A 16,774-nucleotide genomic window follows, 5' to 3' on the forward strand; every position below is an offset into this window, starting at 1 on the left:
AGGGCACTATGAGTCGGAACCGACTCCATGGCACATAACAACAACAGCAACATATATATTTTTACCCCAAAAAAGAAAGGCAAGAAAACAAGTTCTAAGCTCTTGAGAGTCAGTTCTATTTTGTGAGGCATAGACTAAATCTGTAGATTTTTTTTTATAGTGGCTCATGGAGGAGAAATAATGCCTGGTGTCCAACCACTATTCAAATTTCCATTTATGTTCTGTGTTTTTGTAACATCTTATTGCTGTACTCTTATTTCCCTTACTTACAGATCTTCTGATTTAATTATGGAATAGAATCTCATTTTTTCCCCTCTCAAAACACAGTGTGCACTGTATGGAAAAAAAATGCATTTTAGCAAGTGGATCCCTTCTTGCTGCTGCTGTAATTCTGAGAGAGATTTCTATTCTGTGCAGTACAGTGTAGAATTTCCACAGTAATCTCCCAATTGCAACACTATCTTATAACATTTAAAAATCAGTAGATTTTAGAAGTTCAGATGGACATGGAAAGAAGCAAAGTAAATGAACACATAATTTTCTTCTGATTTGAAGTCCTTCCATATGACAAAAACTGAGTGGCAATTTGGCTAATCAAAGTATTTATTACTTGCAGTTGTCCGTGCTTCAGACCGAAAAAAGAGACTTGCAAGATCAGCTGCGTGACTATGGAGATCGAATCAGCGCTATGACTGCTCACTTTAAGAATGTTAAACAGGAGTTTGCCTTTACACAGGTACAGTAATGTTGGAATTCATGTACATTACTCCTGGTGTGGCGCTGTAGGATCAGTACTGGACTGTGAACCACATGGTCAGCAGTTCAACCCCACCAGCTGCTTCTTTGAAATCTATACTGGGTCAGTATGAGTCTGAACCGACTCCATAGCACTTAACAATAGCAATATTATATGTAGTCATTGAACATTTTCAAGTACATATACAGCTATGATTTTTTTAGATAGAATAGGAAACACTAGCATAGCTCAACGATCATGAGCATGATCTTGAACCTTAAAATAGGCAGGATAAAAAGTTTTGAAGAACTACCCACTGTCACTAAATCCAAGCAAATTAAAGGGGAAAACACCATTCAAACAATCTAATGTAATATTGTTAAGTGCTGTCAAGTTGGTTCTGACTCACAGTGACCCTGAATAGGTTTCTGAGGCTGTAAATCTGTGTGGGAGCAGAAAGTCATCTTTCTCCTGGGGAACGACTGTGATTTGCAGTCCAGTGCTTATCCTACAGCGCCACCACACTAACAATAGTACTATGTTGTTGTTAAGTATCATCAAGTCGGTTCTGACTCATAGTGTGCCTGTATAGGGTTTCTAAGGAGTGATTAATGAGCTTGTGGTTCAAACCGACTTTGCAGTGCAGAGCATTAGCCCACAGCACCACACCAGGACTCCAATACAGTACTATATAAAGCAGAAAATATTGAGAAGTAAATAATGATGGCAGTGAGAAATGATAGCTGTTTTTAAATTTTTCAACACAACTCACTGGGGCCATTTTGAGTAGAAGCAAATAGTCTATACATTTGAGTAGCTTCCTAGGGCAGCATCGTGTTTGAGCATAGTTCAAGAATTGACATTTGTAATGACAATCCCGTGATAATAAAATCTTAAATTATATTTAAGAGGCTTTATTTAAAACAACAGGGAAATGTTAATCCAGTTCAGAAATGATTGTAACAAAATAATAAAAATTAAGACATGGAGTGATTAAGTAATTTTTTGTTTTATGGACAATCTCTTCATGTGTAGCACCCCACTCCCAGATGGTTCCCAGCAAACCATGGAGCTTGGCAAGTTTACTTCACTGCCATCTGAAATGACATTTTGTTTTTTGTAGAGCGTTTATCTTTCTGAGAAAAAGTAATTCTTAAAAATGAACAAAATTATATCTAAACCAATTTATAGTTCTATAAATAAGTAATTTCATGGTTTATATGTCTTAGTAGAAAGTTGCAAATATAATGAAACTCTGGGAAACAATACTCAGGATTCTAGAATCCTGATTTGTTTGTGTAATTGAACTTTTTAGAACAGTTTCTTTACCTTAGTTTTATAAAAACACTGAATTGCAGCGTTGAGACATAGATACTGTATGCATATCTCATTATAGTCAAGCTTGATAAAATAGGATAATAAAAACAAAAGACAATAACCTATTGCAATTTTTACAATGTTAATACTGTGTGATTAGCACTGTTTGTGTTAACACTGCAAGGTTGCTTTTAGCCAACAAGTGCTGAATTACAAAGTTAAGTTTTATACAATGGCATGAGTAGATGTTAATACATTTGAGGAAATATTTACAACTGTTAACGTTGAAATAATTATTTCAAAATTATCTCTTTAAATTAGAATATGTGATTAGTTCACATAATAATTCAATTTCCCTATTGTTTTTAACCAATTGAAAATAATTTTCAAATAAGCTATGAGTTAATAGTTTTTAAGTGTCACTTTATAAGCTTTGGTTTTCTTGTGTTTCGCTCAGTAAACATAATATCTAAAACCTGTTGAGAACCATATTTCCTAGTAAAGTCTATGAACTAACATTCTTATAAGTGAACAATACCAACTCCAAGGCAGTCACTAAGTCTAATGTGTTATAGGTTTCAGAGTAGTGGGATTAATAATAATATAATAATTTTTTCAGAAACTTATTGTTGAATAGATTATTATATTTTATAATGTTAAAAACTTAAAAGACTTTCTATCCTATTATTATTCTATAGTCTCTTTGCAAAGCCAGGGAGCATGAGATTGAAAGTGAAGAACATTTTAAGGCCATTGCTGAAAGAGAGTTGGGACGAGTGAAGGATGAAATCCAACGACTAGAAAATGAGATAGCTTCAATACGGGAGAAGAAGAATGATAAGGAAGTATGTATTGAAATGTTACTTAAAATTTTGTGCTACAACCCCCTCTTCCTTCACCAAGCAAGCATTGATTTTTGTGTATAGGAAAGACATTAGTTTCCTGTCATTTTCTTATGTTGTTTTATAGGACAATGAAATGAAAAAGCAACTGTGATTTGAATCAGGCAGTAATAAGAATGTTACATTTCTTTTCTTAGTTTTCATTCACGAACTACTTTGAGTTCCTTAGTCTGGTCAAAGCACCGTTCTAGATGCCTGTTATGAAATAGAAGGTATAGTTGGTTTGAGTAAGTGCTACATTTGTAAATGCCACAATTAAAAATTTGCTTTTTGTTTTGAATTTTATCTTTCATTAAAAATGTTTACCCTTCACATTATTTTACCAATATGGACTTGCAGCACTTCCCAATGAAGATCAAAGTCTATCGTTTTAGTATGAATTACACCTCAACATAAAGAAAACAGAAATTCACACAACTGGACCAATAAGCAACAAATGATAAATGGCAAAAAGGTTGAAGTTGCAAAGATTTCATTTTACTTGGATCCACAATTCATTGGAAGCAGAAGTCAAGACATCAAATGACATGTTGCATGGGCAAATCTGCTGCAAAATACCTCTTTAAAATGTCAAAAAGAGCCCTAGTGCAGTTTAATGCGCTGGACGGCAAGATTGGTTTAAATCGCAAGGTGTGTGGTTTAAGCTCACCAGCCACTCCTCGGAAACCACGTACAGGGTTGCTGTGAGTCAGAATCGACTTGACGGCACTTAACACCAACAAAAGTGTTGAAAACCAAAGATGTTACTTTGAAGACCAAGGGGTGCCTGACTCAAACCACGAGATTCCTTCATATGCATGCGAAAACTGTACGATGAATAATGAAGACTCAAAAAATTGATGCCTTTGAATTATGGTATTAGTGACAAATATTGAATATATCAGGGACTGCCACAAGAATAAGCAAATCTATGTTGGAAGAAGTACAGCCAGAATGCCCCTTAGAAAGACTGATGAGACAGTCATATTATCTAGAGAAGGAAGGACATCTTGGTTAGTAAAGTAGGGGTCAGTGAAAAAGAAGACCCTCAATGAGATAGATTGACACAGTAGCTACAACAATGAGCTCAAATTTAGCATTGATTGTGAGGATAGTGTATGACCCATTTTTTGGAAGTCAAGCTTTTCAGCCTCGGAGCCATATACAGGGTTACTATGACTCAGTAGCACACAACCACCACCATCACAAGGTTGCCAGACCTTTCTTGCAAGATGTCTCTGGGTACACTCGAACGGTCATTCTTTTGTTTAGCAGCTGAGTACATTCACCATTTGCAGCAACCAGGTACTCCAATATTAAACTGCTTTAAACCAATTTCTCTCTCATTTTCAGTTTAGTTAATTGATTTGTGGACTTTTTACAAATTATGATTACCAGCACCTTTTCTTTATATGTGCATATATGTAAGTGATGAGTCCTTGGGTGGCATAAAGGTTAGACTCTCAACTACAAGTAGTCCCCAACTTACAGTGCATTTGAGTTCTGACAAAAAGCACTTAAGACTGTTTTATTTGTTTGTTTGATACATCTTATCAGATAGGTACTACAGATCATGGGGTTTCAAAAAGTCCGTGGAAAAATTCCATCATCTTTTAATTCCATTTTCCTACTAAGCTTTTTAAGCCACCTTAGCTAATGCTGCAGTGCATAGTTTGATGAGTTTATTATTCTCAGATGCTGACTCATAGATGTTCAATGTAACGTTTTAATGTTCAAAACACTACAGGATAGTAGTGGTCTACATTGAATGTCGGGAGTCACAACGGATAGAAAGATAGACAATGTGAACCTGTAGCAACCTACAACAATTAAACTGCACATGTGCCTGACAACTCTGACTTCGTTGTTATGACACTGAAGCAAACTTCATTGTAGACCAAGCCTGGAGCATGATCGGATGTAGCATTTTGTACCATATGAAGTATCAGTTGTTAATCTGAACCAAGTTGTTCAAGTTTCTCAAACTGTAACCCCTGCACTGCTTGTATCCCAACAATCTGTCTAGCAGGAGAAGTTATTCCACTGAAAGTTCCAATCCAAAAACGGTAACAAAGGCTCTAGAAATGATATAAAGATGAAGATTAATAAGGCATATGACAATGAAAAGAAAGTTAGTGGAATAGCATGATAGGAAAAATAGTCATAGTTGACTGTTTCAACCGTTATTAACTGTAAGAAGATGATTTTGCGGCAGTAGGCATAAAATTATCAATTTTAACAAAGAAAGTCAGTTAAGGGCCAATCCATGGAATGGAGAAATTATTGATGATTTGGATCGAACAAATTCAGAAGAGGATTTATATGAGTTTATATGGTTTAAATGAGAATGCACAACCTTGTTTAAAACAAGAAGGAACAGCAAGACTGCTGTGAGCACTTGAATGCCAGTAAAGGCTGGTTTCATTGCTTCAAAAATGTGTACTGGACCAATAAATAACATCATGATAAATAGAGAAAAGGTTTAAGTTGTCAAAGATTTCATTTTATTTGGATCCACAATCAACCTTATGAAAGCAGAAGTCAAGAAATCAAACAGCATTTAGCATTGGGCAAATATGCTGCACAAGACCTCTTTATTTCAAGTGTTAAAGACCAAAGAGTTACCCTTGTAAGGGGTCCTGGTGGCACAGTGGTTAAAGAGCTTGACTGTTAACTGAAACCGTGATATTTTGAACCAGTCATCTGACATGGGAGAAAGATGTGACAATGTACTACCATAAAAAATTATAGCCTCAGGAATACTCTGGGGTAGTTCTACTCTGCTGTTTGGAGTCTCTATGAGTCTGAATTGACTCCATGGCAATGGGATTTTTTGGTTTTGATTTTGGTTGTACATAATGTCATAGTTTGTTTTAATATGTATGTTGTTGTTAAGTGCTGTCGAATCAGTTCCTACTCATAGCAACCCTATATAGGGTTTCTGAGGAGCCGCTGGTAGAGTGTGAACTGCTGACCTTGCAGCTCAAACCAACCTTGCAGTCCAGTGCTTATCCTACAGTGCCACACCAGGAATCCATCAATTGGAGCACGGTGGTTCCATAGATAAGCACTGAACTGTGAATCACACAGTCCATGGTTCAAGCCTGCCAGCTGCTCTGCGGGAGAAAGACAATTTTTTTCTCCTTCGAAGATTCAAAGCCTCAGAAAACCTATACAAGATCACTATGAGTGGGAATACACTCAGTGGCACTTAACAAAAACAACAATTTAATTTGTATGGTCATAGGAAATGTTTTATAATCTCTTTTTCTTTGGAAATTAGAACAGCATATTTAAAACTACTCAAAAATTGGACGGTCTGAAGTGTCAGATGAACTGGGACCAGCAGGCTCTGGAGGCCTGGTTAGAAGAATCAGCTCATAAAGACAGTGATGCCCTCACCCTTCAGAAATATGCACAACAAGACGATAATAAAATCAGGGTGAGAAATATAAGTTTTAACTGTTAAGGCTGTCTCTGAATCTGTAGTATGTCAACCTTTTTTCCTAATCTTGTTGTTGTTAAGTGTCATTGAGTCTGTTCTGATTCTAAGTGACCCTGTATAGAGTTTCCAAGGTGAAGCTGGTGAGCTTGAACCAGAGTACTTAAAACAGTAGCTCCTAAACTTTTTTTCCCTCAGAATCTAACAAAAGTAGGAATTCTTTATTTAGAAAAATGACTGTATTCTATTACCCAGAATTTTCTTCTGAAGTCCTTTGACCGTTTAGGAACTCAGAAACCTTAGGTTAAGAATCCTGATTTAGGGGGTTCTTGAAAGTATTTCAGAAAAGAAAGTGTCTATTTATAAATATTTTTAACTATTTTTGTCCAAATATATCGTGAATGTTGTATGTTATTTTTCTGATTTCTTACAGTGGTAGTAGTGATTATTTGATATATTATTCTGAGCACCACTTATAATCTGTTTATAAATAAATCTGGCAATGTTAATAAAATTATTATTAAAATATATTATTTTCTAGTAGGTTTTATACCAAATGTATTATTTTCAAAGAGCAACACTGGTAGTACAGAGGGTAAGCACTCAGCTGATAACTACAAGGTCAGTGGTTTGAACCCACCAGCCGCTTCATGGAGGAAAGGTGTGTCAGTCTGCTCAAGTCAAGATTTACAACTTTGGAAACCATATAGGGGGCAGTTGTAGTCTGTCCCATTGGGTCGCTGTGAGTCGTGAGTCTTAATTGACTTGATGACAATGTTTTTTTGTTGTTATTGTTTTTCATATATACATATATATATATTAAGTTTTTATTGTGAATTGAGTGATTAGTTTACATGCTACACTCATTGTTTCATTGCAATGATTAGGTTTTATATTTTTTAAAATAACAAATTATAGTTTAATATTTTTATAATTTACTTTAAAATATTAAAATACATTTTATAAACAATTTGAGTTTTCATTGCAGATGTGTTCAAATATATTGGGCTCTTTGGGCAAAAAAAATAAAGAAAATATACATTAATAAGGAAAACATAATTATTTTATGTAGCAAATAAGTGTTATAGATAAGCATACTGTAATAATATATTTTTCCATGTTAAACATGATATCTAACAGCTTTGAAGTTAATTATAAATGTTTTATGTGTAACTACTTCATAGGCACTGACCCTCCAATTAGAAAGACTGACTGTGGAATGTAATCAGAAAAAAAAGGTACTTGACAATGAACTTACAGAGACTCTAAGTGCACAGGTTGGTTTAAATGAAGAGTTTTATTTAATTTTCAGCATGGTTTTTGCAGGTGCATTTAAATGAACAGGAATATTGTTTGCTCTCTGCTTGACAGTTAGAATTGGACAAAGCAGCCCAAGATTTTCGTAGGATACATAACGAAAGACAAGAACTCATTAAACAGTGGGAGAACACCATAGAGCAGATGCAGAAAAGGGATCAAGACATAGATAACTGTGCCATGGTAAGGTAGTTGTCTAGTCCTTGTAATGTTCAACTGCATTTTTTCTTTTGTATTTAACTCATTCATTTCCAGTGTATTGCTGTTTGAAAATCACTTTAGTAGGCTGCAACTTTTTTGGTAAATGTTTTTCAAAGTTGATTCTATTTAGAGGTGTGATTTTTATGAAGATTATTTATTTATGGTATTATAATCCTTGAAGATGGTATCCTGTCATCTCTGAAATACAGAACAAAATAAAATCACTATATAATTTACTATAGTTAAATAGATGTCCTAATCTACAAATGGAGTCCTGGTATGGGTGCTGTGGGTTAATGCGCTGGATTGCAAAGTCAGTTTGAACCACAAGGTCAGTGGTTCAAACTCACCAGCCACTCCTTGGAAACCCTATACAGGGTTGCTATGGGTCAGAACCGACTCAACGGCACTTAACAACACCAACAATCTACAAATGTTGTCCAACATTTGTGCCATGGATTTAATTTATGTGCTAGTTGATAGTAATTTATAGATGTAGGGAACTGAGCCTCACAGTTGGCCAAGACACAATGACGGAGGAACTGAAAACAACAACAACAACAAAACTCCTTTCAATTTATGCAATTGAAATACAGTTTCACTTTTGAAGCTATGGCACCAATAATGAGGTAGGAGTTCAGAAGCGGAGGAATATAGCACAGGTATACATAGAACTGGAGCCCTGAGGGTGCACTAATTAAGTGTTTAAATATTAACCTAAAGGCCCATTGTTTGAACCCACTAGCCTCTCCATGGGAGAAAGATGTGGTAGTCTGCTTCTGTGGTGATTTACAGGCTTGGAAACCCTATGCTTAATTCTGCCCTGTCCTATAGAGTTGCTATAATTCAGAATTGACTCAATGGCTATGCATTTAACTGACTTACGGCTAACTCCTCCTACTTTTAGCGGTAATTTAGAACTCTTTTGGGAATTCATTTAAGGATGAAATAATAGTTTGCTGGGAGTAAAAGTGAGAAGATTAAGTGGAGTTTAAAAGGAGAGGAATTGAAGAGCACAGAAGGAGAGAGAGAGCAGTGTTAAATTCCATTCTAAATCTGTTCCATAAAAAAAGCCAAAGCTCAGCCCACTGAGGGTTTGGAATTATTATATCTGGATGTAGTTTGCTTGAGATTCTTTTAATTTCCTGTAAGTAACCAACATCTAGCAATAGAATAAGCTATGGCTACTGAGAGAGAAAAGGAGGAACCATTCTTACCTGAAATCTTCTTCATTTTAATTCTGACATTAGCGTCTGTTGCTTAATTTTTTATTGTTTTCAAAAGTCAAGCTTTTGACTTCCTTCTTTATATGAATGAAATGTGCTAGATCCAAAATTTCAGTTCTGCAACCAACATCAGAGGATCATTCTTATACAACCCCATGGCCAAGTTGACTCTGACTGCTGATTTGGCAAAATCTGTAACTAGTGTCCTCCTGCTTATATTCACCAATCCAAACCAGCCGGTATCTAATCAGCTCTGATTATGGCAATATGTTAGAATAGACTTGTAATACAGAGGGTTTTCAGTGGCTGCTTTTTAGAAGTAGATTATCAGGTTTTTTCTCCCACAGTGTCTGTGGGTCAACTGGAACTGCAAATTTTTTGTTAGCAGCAAGTGCATAACCATTTGCACCACTCAGAGACTCCACTCACATTCAATGTGGCTCCTTATTTACAGTTTGATAGCTCCAGGTTAGCTGTGTTGTCAGAGACCAGGGAGGGTGCTAAGAGGTGGTTCCATTTAAGAAGTGGTATGAATTATTATATTGTTGAAGAACATTGAAAGTACCATAGACTTTCAGAAAAACAAGCAAATTGTCCTGGAAGAAGTACAGCCAGAATGTTGCTTAGAAGTGAGAATGGCGAGAATTCATCTCTTGTACTTTGGACATATTATCAGGAAGGACCAGTCCCTGAAGAAGGACATCATACTTGGCAAAGTGGAGGGACAGTGAAAAAGAGGAATACCCTCAATGAAATTTAATTGACATAGTGGCTGCAAGATTGGGCTCAAGCTTAATAGCAATTGTAAGGATCCTGCAGGACTGGGCAGTGTTAGTTCTGTTGTGCATATAGTCAGTGAGAGTTGGAACCTACCCAATGGCACCTAACAATAACATCAAGTTTCTAAGTGTGTAGTAACCAGCTCCCTGAAAACTAACAGAAACCTGATTTGTACCATTTCTGTTTATTTTTTAACTTCCACATGACACCACTAATCACAGAGTTAAGAAGAGATGTGCAAATCGGCTCTAGTGAGCCAGTGAGAGCTAATGCTAGCATACCACAAGGGAATCTAAGTTGAGATTAGACCCATTTCCCTGTTTCTCAAAAACAATTCCTGCCTTTTCAGTAAGTTCTTGACTAAGGAATTCTGGTCATTTTTCTGAGTTACTTAGAGAAATACCACAAGTGTATGCCTTTAAATACTACAAGCCTGAAACTTATTCTCTTATAGTTTAGGAGCCCAGGAGTCCAAATTCAGAGTGTAGTTTCTGGAGGAAGGCTTTCTGTTTGCCAGCTCTGGGGAATGTTGTCTCCCTTGAGCATCTGTAGCCCCAGTATTACTTGGAGATATGTCCATACACCTTAGTATCAGTCCTCTTCAGGATGCCAGAGCTTCAAAGTACAGGTCCAAAATACATACTCTGCTCCTGGCTCTTCTGTCTTGATGGTAGTAAGTCCCTCTTTCTATTCTCAATACATTGATGGAGAACTGCCAGAGACTGAAGACTGATTCAGAAGAGGACATAAAACTAGGGATATCATTGCTGATATCACATGGATCTTGGCTAAAAGCAGAGAATACCAGAAAGATGTTTACCTGTGCTTTATTTGCCATACAAAGGCTTTTGACTGTGTGGATAATGACAAGATGTGGATAACTATTGCAAATAATGGGCATTCCAGAACATTTAATTGTGCTTGTGAGGAATCTGTACATAAACCAAGAGGCAGCCATTCAAAGAGAACAAGTAGATATTAAATGATTTAAAATCAGGAAAGGTATGCATCAGGACTATCTTCTTTCACAGTACTTATTCAGCCAGTATACTAAGTAAATAATCCAAGGAGCTGGATTATATGAAGAAGAAGGTGAAATCAGGATTAGAGGAAGACTGATTAAAAATTTCCAGTATGCTGTTGATACAACCTTGACCTTGCTTGCTGAAAGAGAACTGGGTTTGAAGTTCTTACGGATGAAGATCAGACTACAGCTATTAGTATGGATTGCACCTCAAGCAAAATTCCTTCTCGACCAATCACCATTAGATCAATAAATACCAGATGATAAATGGAAAAAGATTGAAGTTGTCGAAGACTTCATTTTGCTTGGATCCGCAATCAATAATCATGGAAGGAGCAGTCAAGAAATCAAACAACTTATTGCAAAGATGTTCAAGCACAAAGATGTCAGTTTGAAGACTAACCCATGGCAGGAAAGTCTAAATGATCATCTGATCTACATAAATTTAGAAAGTTTTGTCTTGGTTTTTGGTTGAATGAATACAGTGTATAGAATGCTGAACTTAATGAATGCTATATAATTGTTACAGAGAATGATGGAAATACTGAATTAAAAATTTTTAAATGTTTTTGTTTTTTATAAATGCATACCATCTCAGAAACATATCCATTTTGTATGCTAATATGTATACTATTACATGAAACATTTCTAAAATATCGTGATTTTATAGTGCCTCCTCCCTCCCTATCCTAGCTCCTGGACTAGTTGGTTGGCAGGACTCTATTTTGGAAAACTTGAAATAAGTATATTTCAGGGTGATTTTTTTCTTCCTCCAATTTATCCATACTTCATAAAGAATCCTTCTCATTGCTAATTAAGGGAATCATGTACTTTGCCCTCTAGTAAAAACAAGCATCACTTGTAAAAACCACATCTGATCTTTTTTTCCATAAACGTAAATATCTTCTTTGTTCTACAATGCATAAAAGCTGACCCTTTTCATACATGGCATTTGAGTTTTTTCACATTTGATCCTAACCCACACCTTTTGGCTTCATTGCTGTCATTTGTACCTCATCATTCTTAATCTATCCCCTCCCCAACCATGCTCTTCCATCCTACATTTTATCCACATCTCAGTTAATATACTTTGCATATTTTGTCTTCATATACTCAGCACTAGTAATGTTGTTGTTGTTGTTAAGTGCCATCGAGTCGGTTCCGACCCATAGCGACCCTGTACAGGGTTTCCGAGGGTGTAAATCTTTATGGGAGTAGAAAGCCTCATCTTTCTCCCGCGGAGCGGCTGGTAGTTTCGAACCGCTGACCTTAAGGTTCGCAGCCCGATTCGTAACCACTACGCTACCAGAGCTCCTTACAGCACTAGTAATAGATATGAGTAAATATGTTCCTACTGAAATCAATAACTAAGATGTTATTTTCAAAACATGAAAAAGAATCCTGTGAAATTTGCACAGGATTGCATTGGAAAATTGCATTGAAATCCAATGTAAAAAAATGTTCAATATTGTCAGATGCTTTCTCTGTGCCACCTTTCATTTATAAATGCTTAACTATTTGTCTTGTATTTTCAGCAAAGTCCTATATAGATGAAAGAAAATCTATTATGTCTTTAAAATATAAACATATTGGTGTGTAACATATTAATATTTTGTTTTATTCAAGTAAAATATCTTATATTTTTGTTAATTGCCTTTGAGTGGGTTCTGATCCATATTGACCCTGTATAGGGTTTCCCAGAAGCGGCTGGTGAGCTTGAACCACCATCTTTGCTGTGCAAACAAACTTTGCAGTCCAGCTCATTAACCCAAAGCACCACATCAAGACTCCATTATAGTATATCTTATAGTAATAGCTCTGGTAGCGTAGTGGTTACGAATCGGGCTGCGAACCTTAAAGTCAGCGGTTCGAAACTACCAGCCGCTCCGTGGGAGAAAGATGAGGCTCTCTACTCCCGTAAAGATTTACACCCTCGGAAACCCTGTACAGGGTCGCTATGGGTCGGAACCGACTCGATGGCACTTAACAACAACAACAAATAGTAATAGAAAAATTATAACTAAATCTATTTTGTTTTAACTATGTTTTCCATATTAAACATATATTTAACTAAACATATTTTTTAATCCCAGGAATTATCAAGGATAAAGCAGGAAACAAGAGAAAAAGAGAGTTTGGTTAAGGAAAAGATAAAGTTTTTGGAGAGTGAGATTGGAAATAACACAGAGTATGAGAAAAGAATTTCTGCTGCTGATCGTAAAGTGTTAAAATGTAGGACAGAATATCAGCGCCATGAAACTACTAGAAATCAGCTGAAGGATGAGGTACGTCAATTTAAATGACTGGTCTGTGTCTTCATGATAAATTAGTAAAATAATAAAACAAGGGCTTTCCTTTGATTAAGGAACTGCCGTCTAGTTTTTTTTGTTATGTACTTTCATGTTTTGGAACTCTTAAAATACTCAGATTGAGCTCCTCAAGGGTGAAGGTACCAGGGGCACCATTCACATCACTGGTGGGGTTTATAATGTGCCTGACCTGACTGCCACACATGGAGTCCTGTGAGGGACCCCAAGGCAAAGACTCTCCAAGGGTCTTAATGGTAAATTATAATGATGAGGTAATTATTGTTGTTAGGTGCCATTGAGTCAGTGCCAACTCACAGCAACACTATGTACAACAGAACGAAACACTGTCTGGTCCTGTGCTAATCTCACAATCGTTGCTACACTTGAGCCCATTGCTGCTGCCACTGTGTCAATCAATCGCATTAGGGGTTCTTCCTTTTTTTCACAGACCATCCACTTTACCAAGTATGATGTCTTTCTGCAGGACCTGGACCCTCCTGATAATTTGTCCAAAGTATGCGAGATGAAATCTGGCTATCCTGGGTTCTAAGAAGCATTTTGTCTGTATTTTTTCCAACACAGATTTGTTTGTTCTTCTGGTAGCCCATGATGCTTTTAATAGTTTCCCCCAACACAACAACTCAAATGCATCAATTCTTCTTCAGCCTTCCTTATTCATTGTCCAACTTTCACATGCACATAAGGCTATTGAAAATATTGTGGCTTGGGTCAGGTGCACCCTAGTCCTCAAACTGACATCTTTAATCTTGAACACTTTAAAGAGGTCTTGTGCAGCAGATTTTCCTAATGTAGTACATTGTTTGATTTCTTGACTGCTGCTTCCAAGAGTGTTGATGGTTGATGTAAGCAAAATGAAGTCTTTGACAACTTCAATCTTTTCTCCATTTATCTTGATGTTACTTGTTGGCCCAGTAGTGGAAATTGACAAGATAATAGGCAGATGTTAAGATGAATAATGATACAATATTATCAGATGCTTGGAAATGTCTTTTCAGTGCTGTGTTTGTATGTACTGAAGTCTCAAATTCCTGGTGGAGTTACCTTCTTAAATTCAGTTTCTCTCCTTATCTAGGAGTAATATTTCATTCTGGTAGTAGGCCAATGTAGTGGTGAATATATCTTGAAGCAAAAATTGTCTTGCCTTTTTCTTTTCTTCTTTTGTAGGATACATGCTAACTAGATTATTCCATACGGAAAGTAAATTTAAAAATTTTTAAAAGCTCACTGTTACTGAGTTGATTCTGACTCATAGAGACCCTGGGGGACATAGTATAGAGCTATTCCTTACGGTTTCCAAGACGAGATATTTAGCTAGTACACCGCCTCATCTTTCTCCCACAGAGTATCTGTTGGGCTTGAACTGTTCAGTTAGCAGCCTAATACCTAAGCCATAGCACCACCACTGCTCCTTTGTTGTTGTTAAGTGCTATCAAGTTGGCTCCAACTCATGGTGACTCTGTATAGGGCTTCCAAGGAGTGGCTGGAAAGTCCAGTGCTTATCCTAGGGAAAGTAAATGATTCCCTTAATCAGTAATGAAAAGGATTCTTTATGAATTATGTGCGTTAAGGCCACATTATCTAAAGTTTCCCCTGTTTAGATGGAAAATTAGAATACTGTAAAGCATTTAATTCTGTAAGGTATTGCAGGGCATTTTTTTTTTTTTTTAATCTCTGGTAGAAAAGGAAATAATTTTTATTTTTAATTTCAAATGAGAACAATTATACAAGCTCCTAAAAAATAAGTGAATTTCTTGCCTGAATTGTCTGGTACTACTGATCCCTCATTTAAAAAGTTCTCACAGTTTTCACCAAGTGCAGAAAAGAATGTAGAGATTCATTTGTTTGTTCATTCATTCCTACAGTCGTACTTTATCCCTATATATACTATCATTCACTTTTTTAAGGTGTACACTGCAGTGATTTCTATTATACTCACGGAGCTTTGGGATGATCACCACTATTAGAATATTTTTTATCACCTCAAAATGAAATCCCATACCCACTAGCAGTCACTTTCCATTTCCTTCTTCTCCCAGTTCCTGACAGCTACTCACCTATGAATTTGCCTGTACTGGACTTTTCATAGGAACCCTGGTGGCACAGTGATGAAGCACTCGACTTCTATTAGAAAGGACTGTGAGAGAAGGATGTGGCCGTCGATGTGATGATGATCACAGTCTTGGAAACCCTTTGGGGCAGTTCTACTTTGTCCTATGAATTGGTCTCTATGAATTGGAATCAATTCGACAACAGTAATTTGGACATTTCATATAGATGAAATGATAAGTGGTCTTTTGTTATCCACTTAGTATAATATTTTCAAGGTTCATCTATGTCATAGCATATATCAGTATGTCTTTTTTTATGTGGAAAAATATTGTTTTGCACTGTTGTTATCAAGTGCTATCAAGTCAGTGCCAGCTAACAGCGACTCTCCCTGTAAAAGGTTTCTGAGGAGTCGTGGGTGAGTTTGAATCAGGTGACCTTCAAACTGACCTTGAGATCCAGTGCTTATCCTACAGCGCCACACCAGGACTCCATTCTTTTGCATAAATGTACCATATTTTGTTTATCTGTTCATCAACTGACAGACATTTGGGTTGCTTTCCTTTTTTTTTTTTTTTTTTGGCTATTATTAGTAATGGCTGAACATTCTTGTATAAGCTTTGGTGTGAAAGGGAATTAATGATTTTCTAAATTTAAAAAATTTCAAACACTAGGATGATGCATCCTTACTCTTATGCTGGGATAGTTAGCCCTACTTTTCATTAATAGTTTGCCACTCTTCTTGGTGGTGGTGGTGGTGGTGATGTGCCGTGGAGTTGGTTCTGACTCATAGCAACCCAGTCTAGGGTTTCCGAAGCTGCAAATCTTTATGGTAGCAGAAAGCCTTATCTTTCTCCCACAGAACCACAGGTAGTTTCAAACTGCTGACTGTGAGATTAGCAGTCCAGCTCATAACCACTACGCTACCAGAGTTCCTTGGCACTGTTCTTAATAGTGGAGAAGTCCAGGTTTTGGGTGTTCTGTTCTAACAATTTAGATTAAGTGGTGAAATGTATGTTATTAAGATTTGCCCAAATCCAATTAGAATTGTTAGGGATTTTGTGAGCACTTTATATACAGACATTAACTTATGTTGACTATTGGATATGTTCTTACTGAGCAGGCCTAGTGAAGTTTGGCTTTCTGCAAATTTTCTAGTTATATGCAGCAAATCCTTTAAAATTACTTATCAGTTCAATAAGAACAACTTAACATGTGTCATTTATAGCATTTACTGCATTTTATGGGTGCAGTGTAGGTTGCTAGAACGTATTCTAAGTGACAGGGTAGAACTTCTCAAAAGTGAAATTAATTTATAAGATATAAATATGTAACTTCTGTCTATTAACTAATAAATAGCTGGATTCTTTAAAAGCCACTGTGAATAGAAGTTCCAGTGATTTAGAAGCTCTGAGGAAAAACATTTCCAAAATAAAGAAGGACTTTAATGAAGAAACTAAAAGGTAAGAAAAAA

The 16,774-nt window shown here is 36.4% G+C and overlaps 1 protein-coding gene across 1 annotated transcript in view; it reads left to right on the plus strand.

Annotated features, from left to right (window-relative positions):
• CCDC39 (coiled-coil domain containing 39) overlaps positions 1 to 16,774 on the plus strand; it is a 98,429-nt gene that overhangs the window by 14,815 nt on the left and 66,840 nt on the right. The window contains exons 2-8 of the mRNA XM_006869824.1: positions 617 to 736; positions 2,752 to 2,898; positions 6,218 to 6,376; positions 7,561 to 7,653; positions 7,748 to 7,876; positions 13,018 to 13,209; positions 16,660 to 16,763. Of these exons, the coding sequence (XP_006869886.1) occupies positions 617 to 736; positions 2,752 to 2,898; positions 6,218 to 6,376; positions 7,561 to 7,653; positions 7,748 to 7,876; positions 13,018 to 13,209; positions 16,660 to 16,763 (944 nt within the window). The remainder of the gene's footprint in view (positions 1 to 616; positions 737 to 2,751; positions 2,899 to 6,217; positions 6,377 to 7,560; positions 7,654 to 7,747; positions 7,877 to 13,017; positions 13,210 to 16,659; positions 16,764 to 16,774) is intronic.

This window comes from Chrysochloris asiatica, unplaced genomic scaffold (assembly GCF_000296735.1).
Source record: "Chrysochloris asiatica unplaced genomic scaffold, ChrAsi1.0 scaffold00135, whole genome shotgun sequence".
NCBI classification, from domain to species: Eukaryota; Metazoa; Chordata; class Mammalia; order Afrosoricida; family Chrysochloridae; genus Chrysochloris; species Chrysochloris asiatica.